The sequence below is a fragment of the Gossypium hirsutum genome, chromosome D12, assembly GCF_007990345.1.
Source record: "Gossypium hirsutum isolate 1008001.06 chromosome D12, Gossypium_hirsutum_v2.1, whole genome shotgun sequence".
Classification (NCBI taxonomy): domain Eukaryota; kingdom Viridiplantae; phylum Streptophyta; class Magnoliopsida; order Malvales; family Malvaceae; genus Gossypium; species Gossypium hirsutum.
The window spans coordinates 45,522,785-45,530,243 of NC_053448.1; the positions used below are offsets into that span (position 1 = coordinate 45,522,785).

The 7,459-nt window shown below is 34.4% G+C and overlaps 2 protein-coding genes across 3 annotated transcripts; one reads left to right on the forward strand and one right to left on the reverse strand.

Moving 5' to 3' along the window:
- Positions 1–332: 332 nt before the first annotated feature.
- LOC107947563 (transcription factor MYB102) lies at positions 333–1,899 on the reverse strand. The gene is made up of 3 exons (XM_016882177.2): positions 1,675–1,899; positions 1,457–1,586; positions 333–1,316 (listed from the first exon to the last, which is right to left on the reverse strand). Exons 1-3 carry the CDS (start codon positions 1,805–1,807, stop codon positions 506–508), a joined length of 1,074 nt encoding a protein of 357 aa, XP_016737666.1. The 5' UTR covers positions 1,808–1,899; the 3' UTR covers positions 333–505.
- Positions 1,900–4,930: 3,031 nt separating this feature from the next.
- LOC107946147 (ER lumen protein-retaining receptor erd-2.2) lies at positions 4,931–7,459 on the forward strand. 2 transcript variants are annotated; one of them, XM_041106873.1, is made up of 4 exons: positions 4,931–5,663; positions 6,508–6,648; positions 6,734–6,783; positions 7,090–7,459. In XM_041106873.1, the coding sequence occupies exons 1-4, from the start codon at positions 5,568–5,570 to the stop codon at positions 7,232–7,234; spliced, it is 432 nt and encodes a 143-aa protein (XP_040962807.1). In that variant the 5' UTR covers positions 4,931–5,567; the 3' UTR covers positions 7,235–7,459. The 2 variants fall into 2 exon arrangements, with proteins under 2 accessions (XP_040962807.1, XP_040962808.1); XM_041106874.1 differs by having other exon boundaries at positions 5,032–5,663; positions 7,060–7,459.

Sequence of the window (7,459 nt, forward strand, 5' to 3'; positions counted from 1 at the left end):
TTTTATTCAACACCCTTTTGTTGAAATTTTTATATTAAGTAAAAAATTAAAATGATTGTCAAACACATTTAAAATATTAAATGTTGAAAATTTTTAATAATTTATCAAACACACCTTTAAATTTTAATTTGATAATATAGTATGGATAAATATTTAATTTTTGAAAAACACTTTTGACCTAATATTAAATATTGAAAACAGAAAAAATATTTTTAACAACTTCAAAAATAAAATTTGACGACACATTAGTCAAAAGTAATAGTAGTAGTGAAAGATATTCTTCCTTTGTTTTTGAAAAACATTTATTTCCCTAACAGATGTGATATATATAACTTCATTTGAATCCAGAAAACATCTCACTAAGAATCGTATTTTAAGGAACTTAAACAAAAAAATTTAAGCAGTACAACCAAAAGGAACTACAAAAAAATAAACAAGCCAAAAACCCAAAACACTGAGGATGAAGATTCTTTCAGTATCACAAGTCCAACCTCTAATATATTATTTACATAAAATCACTGATATCCAAACTATCAGGAATTTCAAACTTGAGCAAGCTGCTGAAGCTTTCTTTCTTGTCATCGACACTGCTGCTGCTGTTGATGAATGTAGACGGTGAATTCAACGGAGTAGGACTTGTTATTGGCGTTGACCTCACAGAATCAAAGCTAAACATCTGGCTGCCCCCTACTGATTGGACGTTGGAATTTTCAGATGTAAAGGGATCTGTCGGATTTGGACTCCAGTGCACATAGTTTGGAAGCGAAGCACAGGTATTAGTTAAAGTAGAAGTCAATGGTTCTTGGGTATCTGGGCAACTGAAGCTTGTCATATTGGAAGAAATCCCTGTTGCACTGTTTTGCATGAGTTCTATTTGGTTTAGCGCCGAAGTACAAGGAACTGGAGTAGATGTGGTGCATGTGGAATCATTTTGGATGGTGGATTGAACTTGAAGCTGACTTGGTTGTAAGGAGCTGGGAACAAGATGTTGCTGAGAATTAGAGAGCTGGTTTTTGTGGAGATATTGCACAAGTATATCTGGGTTCTCTTGTTTCAAAGATAAGAGAGTATTAGCTAGCCGTAGCAGTTGTGGGTTTAGGAGAGGTTGTGCACCTAACAAGTTTGACGCATTGAGAAGAGATTGGTTGCACAGAGTTGAGGTGAGAATGGAGGAAAGGTCAAGCAAATCAAGGCGTGGAGCATGCGTCACTGGATCTATTCCATTTCTTAGAAGCCTTTTCCTGATATGCGTGTTCCAGTAGTTCTTAATTTCATTGTCCGTCCTTCCTGGCAACCGAGCGGCAATAGCCGACCACCTGATATTCATAACACAAGCTAGAGTGTGTAAGGTCCAAGATCATCATAATATGAAAATGACTGCCCAACAATATAATATTGACCACACACTTTATGTTGTAATGAAAATTTTAAATGGAGAAAAAGACTCTAAACATACTTGTTCCCCAAGATACTGTGAAGTTGAATTATGGTTTCTTCTTCTTCGAAGGAAAACCTTCCTCTCTTGATGTCAGGTCTAAGGTAGTTTGCCCATCTGAGACGGCAACTCTTTCCACATCTTTCGAGCCCTGAACAGTTGAAATAAAAGCATCACCATATCAGTCTGAAGCACAAGTGATAAGCAGTGCAGATAGGAGGAGGGAGGCAATTCTATACCAGCATTCTTAGGGAGGGTACGCCAGTTTCCAGGGCCATGAATCTGAATATAATTAGTAAGCTTAAGATCTTCCTCGGGAGTCCATGGACCTTTCTTGAGGCCAGTTTTGTCACAGCAAGGTGTTCTCCCCATTGATTTTTCTTGGAGAAATGATGAAGCAGATGGTGCAATTTACGTGAAGGAGTGAATGGCTGGAGGCTATGCTGCAGTGATGAAAAGATGGAGAAAAGTGTGAAAGTGGTGGATCCCAAAGGAAGGATGACCTTCCCCTATATATAGTGGGGAAAGAGTTCTAATATTGAAGTCAGCGAAATTTGGCGCCGGCCTCACGACACGTGTCTTTTTTCTTTATGTATTTTTTACGTACATAAGATTAATTACCCATTTTTTTTGGAGTTTGAAATATAGTACAAATGTGTAAAATATTTAGAGATGTTATTTTGTTTGCTTGTTTGAGACGGAAAATAAAAAAGGTTGAGGATAAAACTTGGTTTCAATGAGCAAGTAGAAATGGTGATAGTTTGACCTTAGTTGTGCACCCAAAAGTCCAAAATGATTGCACGGTAAAGGTGGTTAAGGAAGGTGTCAACAATAGAAGAAAATGAGACACTGTTGCATTGCCCAAATTTGAACTTCCAAATCAAGTGTGTTTATCTACGTTGGCTTTCATCACCAATTACTACCCACCACCATCAACTTGGTACTCTCTGAATTTTCATCCTCAATAATACAAGTTTGATTTTTTTTTTTTTGCTTTTTAAATAAAATGATGTCCCAATGTAGCAACAACTTTGCTGTAAATTATTTTTTACACCCCAGATTAATCTAATATTTGTCAACTTTATTATCTATATTATTATCAATCTTATTTATTAATTAATTGAATTATTTTATTGTAGAAGCTAATTGAGAATTACAAAGATTATATAACAAGATTCATAATAGAGAGTATTAATAATTTAGGAGGCTAAGACTAATATTAGTTATTGTTGAAACAATGTCAACAGCTTCCTAGCTGGACACTGGAACTTGGGCATAAACCACTATATTTTGAACACGTATAGCTAAGGCAGAGCCCGGTGCCCTCTCTACTTCCAACTATAAAGTCAACTATCCCCTTTCCTTTCCGACTCCCTCTCAAAATTTGTGGTCTAGCTTAAACATTGACAGTTGTTGCTCTAAAAAGGGTGCTTTTTATACATCTGGGATAAGGAAACTCCATGATTTCATCCACCCCTATCTAACAATGTGACACCATTTGGTCAAATGCTTTTATATTATTCCTTTTGTGCCAGTGCTCAGAACCCACATCCTTCCTTCCTTCTCTTTCCTTTTATAAGGCTCAATCCACACAATAATAATATTTTTGCTACTTAACAACTTTATTTATCCTAGGGTGTTGTAAAATGTAATTCAATATAAAAATATTAAAAGGCTTTAAAGAAAAACCACTTACAAAGCGCTACTCAACAGGAGTGACAAGTGCAATTGAAGAATGAACAACCTGACCACGGTAGTACAAATGTTAGCCATGGATTTTGCATTAGTTGTTCGCTAATTCTAATCATCAACAAAGTTGGTAAAACAATGTGATCTTTAATTAATCTCTTCTCTCCCTGTTGCTCGTCTAGAAACATCCCATTTCCAATATAAATTAAGACTGGAAATAAGCTTAAGAAACGTATATCATGATGACACGTCCCTCAAACTCATAAAAAAAATTACGTAGAGATTTTCCATGCACATAAAAATTAAATTGAAAATGATGCAGCAATTGCTGTCACCCCTGGACCTTGGTCAGGGAAACTTGATTTTCTATTTCTTTAAGGCAGTGATGCATAATTTAATCCATGCTTACATACTGAATACTTGTCGCAAATCTAGGGTTTGCTTGTGCATGGAATTTCCATATATACACATGAATCCATGTCTTCAAAGTTGACCCAACAAATATTTTACTAATATAAGTATATATGGTAGTTATAATACGAAATTTGTTTGTTAATTTATTGTTGTAAGGTGTCCAAGCTCTCCAACAAACTTTGAATATTAATGTAGTTTCTGTTCAATGTTCTAAGCCAGAATTAAGAGTTCACATCTATATAGGTGCCTCTAAAATACGTTAGCTAAAGTTGTTTAACATTGGTACGTGAGAGTACGAAACCCGTCATGCATTTCATGCACATATTTTTTTATGTCTGCTACATTTGAAAGTTAACCTCATCATCCCTCACTTGGTTAGCATGATCTTGTGGGTAGTTTGGATTAGGGGACACGTGGTAAAGGTTCATGATGCAGGTGTAGAAAGAGGGAGAGAATATTACACGTAGAGGATTAAAGGGAGTGGTTGAATCCTGGAATTAGATGGATGATGCTGGCGTCACTGTAATATCTATGGACACTTTGTTACCGCCACCGTCATGCACGTTTATATGTATGACAACTGGAAATTACTAATACATTATAAATTATTAGGTATACGAGTAATTTATAACAATCTATAGTTGGAAATAATGTCAAACGAATCAATCTGTGCTATTATTAATGGTCAATGTATTTTGTAATAATAGACTACTTTAGTTTTTGTATTATAAAAAATTTAAATAAAATTACATTAAAACCGAGTTCACATTTAATATTTAAAAATTGTCATCAAAGTTATTTTTTAAATTTTTTTATAATTCTACCGATAAAATATTTTGCTTCAAACTCAACTATAAATAAAAATAATAATAATAATTTTCATGTCCTCCATAAAAATCTTTTAACTCCTGAAATAAAGCCTGTGTTCTTAGTAACCTTTGGACTGTATGGATTAAATTAGGCTCATTATGGGTGACCTGGATTGAAGCTTATAGATTGAAAGGTGGAGATATTCTCTTAAGACAATCTTTACGAGGGCATTGCTGGTATTGGAAGAAATTGTTAAAATTTAGGTTTTAGTTTAGATGGATCGTTTATCTCCGTTGAGGTTAAAAACAATGGTGGCTGTGAGATTAATTATTATAGCAAAGAGATTGAATACTGTAGTAGAGAGATTAGAAATAATAGTGAAATATGTGTTTAGATTCAAACACAACTATAACGGTGAGGTGAAAATTGAAAATAGCTATTAACGACATTAAACTAGAAATGATATATAATAAAAAATTTTAAAATTATTTTACTTTTACAAAATTATTAAAAATATATAAATTTATAAATTCATTTGAAAAAGTATTAAAATATAAATTTATAATAAAATATTTTTTCTTTAACCATCAATGTTTGGTTGGGAGAATAGGAATGCATTCCACCCAAATCGATGAGCCCACCACCAAACCAACGTTTGGTTGGCTGTAATTGTAATACAGCCTTATTCCATTCAACCTCTATTACGTGAGAAGCTGTAATAGCCATTCCTTGCCTTCAGCACTGAATAGCTATTAAGTTCCGCTCTCTTTTTCCCATTTTCCAAATTTTGCCCTCCTTCATCTTCTCCTTCATCTGCGTCAAACTCTCTACACAATTTCTGCCCTCAAACTCTCTTGCCATATTTCAGATATTCTCCTTCATCTTCTCCCACAGATCTGTAACTTTCTCTCCTTCTGTTCCCATATTTCAGGTAATTTTTAATTCAGATTCAGATTTCTTGCCCGTCAAATAAAAATCCACCCAAATCACTTTTATTTTTTCCCTATTAAACAAAAAGCTCAAATCAAACCCCAAAATCCAGAATCCTACATCCTCTAAATCCCCAAAACGGGAAAAAAGAATAAAGAAGACATAAGGACACAGGAGAGGCCGATCCATGCGGTGTCGATGTGGGTGAGACGACAGCCGCCGAAGGTGAAGACTTTTTTGGCGGTGGTATCGGGGATGGCAGCATTGGTTCTTCTCCGAGTCATTGTAAATGACCACGACAACCTCTTTGTCGCCGCCGAGGCTGTCCATTCTATCGGAATCTCTGTCCTCATCTATAAGCTCACCAAAGAGAAGACTTGTGCTGGTAATTCCAAAAAAAAAAAAAGCTTCTTCTCTCTTGCCAGTTGATAAAAAATTCTATATTTTGTTATTGGAATTGTTTTAGATTAATTTGTCGCTTAAATTTAATACTTATTGCATGGATTTTTTTTCTTAATTTAGTAGTTTCAAGAACTCATTAAGGTAATGGCTAAATAGCAAAATTTTAAAGAGTTTGATTTGCTGACTTTGTGCCGATTGTTTTTTTTTTTTTGCTATATAGCTGTGTTTAGGTTGAATTTCCGGCTTGATTTCTTGTTTCTTTCGATTTAAGGTATCCGTTTCTTGCTATTCTTCTCCATGAATGAAGTATGGGTAGAATGTTGGTTGATAAAAAAAGTAGCTTTTGGACCAAAAGGAGTTGTTCTTTCTTGCTTCTAACTTTCCTGCTATGTATAAAGCTTGGTTGTTGTTAAAATCCAGTATGCCTTTTGATATTGGCCTTTTCGTTTACACAAGATGGATGAATGAATTGATTAACCCTCAATTACTGGTTAAATATGTTTTGTTCTCTTTCTTCGTTTTTTTTCCATGTGTAGGTAGTCTTCTAACTGTCTATTGAGTTGTAACTTGCCTTCAGTTCTTCTTAGCACTTGTTTGTTTTAAATACCACTTTGAAAGTCACCTTATACCTCACCCTTCTAGTTTTGATTTAATATATTTTATCTGGCAACCAATTGAACAAAAATTGTTGAAGGTATTTACATTTTTTGTATTGCTACGCATAGACACGTTTTAGCAATACAATTATATTCTTTGTTCCTTGAGTGGATTTATTCCTTTTTTTAACATATTGTAGAAGTCATATGGGCGTTTGAATTTGGATTCAGGTTGTCCCTTGTGCAGTACTAGCTCTGTGTATTCATCCAACAACTTTCCATAATCTATTGAACCGGATTTCCTGGGCATTCTGTGTATATTTGGAAGCCATTTCAGTTTTACCTCAGTTGCGAGTGATGCAAAACACCAAGGTAAAAATTACCTAGATGGCAGATTTAATTTTATAAATAAGGTTTATAAGATCACCATGTTTAACTCACTTTTTTGTGCTTTCAGATTGTTGAGCCTTTTACAGCTCATTATGTGTTTGCGTTGGGTGTTGCAAGGTGATAATATTATCCCGTCTAAATAAAAAAATTACTTAAGATTTACATTTCAACTTGAGGTATTATTCAAGTAAGATAAATGAAAAGGGCCATACTTTGTTAACATTTCGTTTTTGACTCATATACCATGGTAGTCTCAAGTTCAACTCTGTTATAATTAATAATAACAAGAAGCATGTACAAATATGAATTCTCTCCTTTAAATGGATTTTAAATAACCACTCGATGAATTCTCTACACTGTTGATTTTGCAAATATGCATGTTATGATTTTCAGGGACAAAGTTCTTTGTAGTTTGTGAACCAGGGACAAAGTTGTTTATGAGCTCTACACAGATTATGTTTTGAAGAACCCCTTCTATGAGATGGAGATGCCCATACGATTCGAACTCTTTGACATCAACCTGACACAGGCAGTACAGAAGGATCGTGTTGCGCTTTTGGGGCGATAAGCTGTCCTAGAACCTTTATCTTACCAAAATGTCACCATCTATTATCTTCATCCGTACACTTTTGATGGAAGATTGCTATCAAGTTTGTATAAACCTGTGTACTGGGATATCATCAAGCTCCTTTGTTTAGCTCATAAGTGCTGAATTATTTATAACATATGATGATTTCTGGAGTTGCTTCTCCGAATTAACATTTATAAAATTAATGAAAAATCCTTTGAATTA

Coding starts and splice junctions, on each gene's coding strand:
- LOC107947563 (XM_016882177.2), bottom strand. CDS start 1,807: ATGGGGAGAACACCTTGCTGTGACAAAACTGGCCTCAAGAAAGGTCCA. Junction 1,587..1,674: donor TACCCTCCCTAAGAATGCTG/GTATAGAATTGC, acceptor TCAACTGTTCAG/GGCTCGAAAGATGTGGAAAG. Junction 1,317..1,456: donor CACAGTATCTTGGGGAACAA/GTATGTTTAGAG, acceptor TATGAATATCAG/GTGGTCGGCTATTGCCGCTC.
- LOC107946147 (XM_041106873.1), top strand. CDS start 5,568: ATGACCACGACAACCTCTTTGTCGCCGCCGAGGCTGTCCATTCTATCG. Junction 5,664..6,507: donor CAAAGAGAAGACTTGTGCTG/GTAATTCCAAAA, acceptor ATTTGGATTCAG/GTTGTCCCTTGTGCAGTACT. Junction 6,784..7,089: donor TTTGCGTTGGGTGTTGCAAG/GTGATAATATTA, acceptor TTTGTGAACCAG/GGACAAAGTTGTTTATGAGC.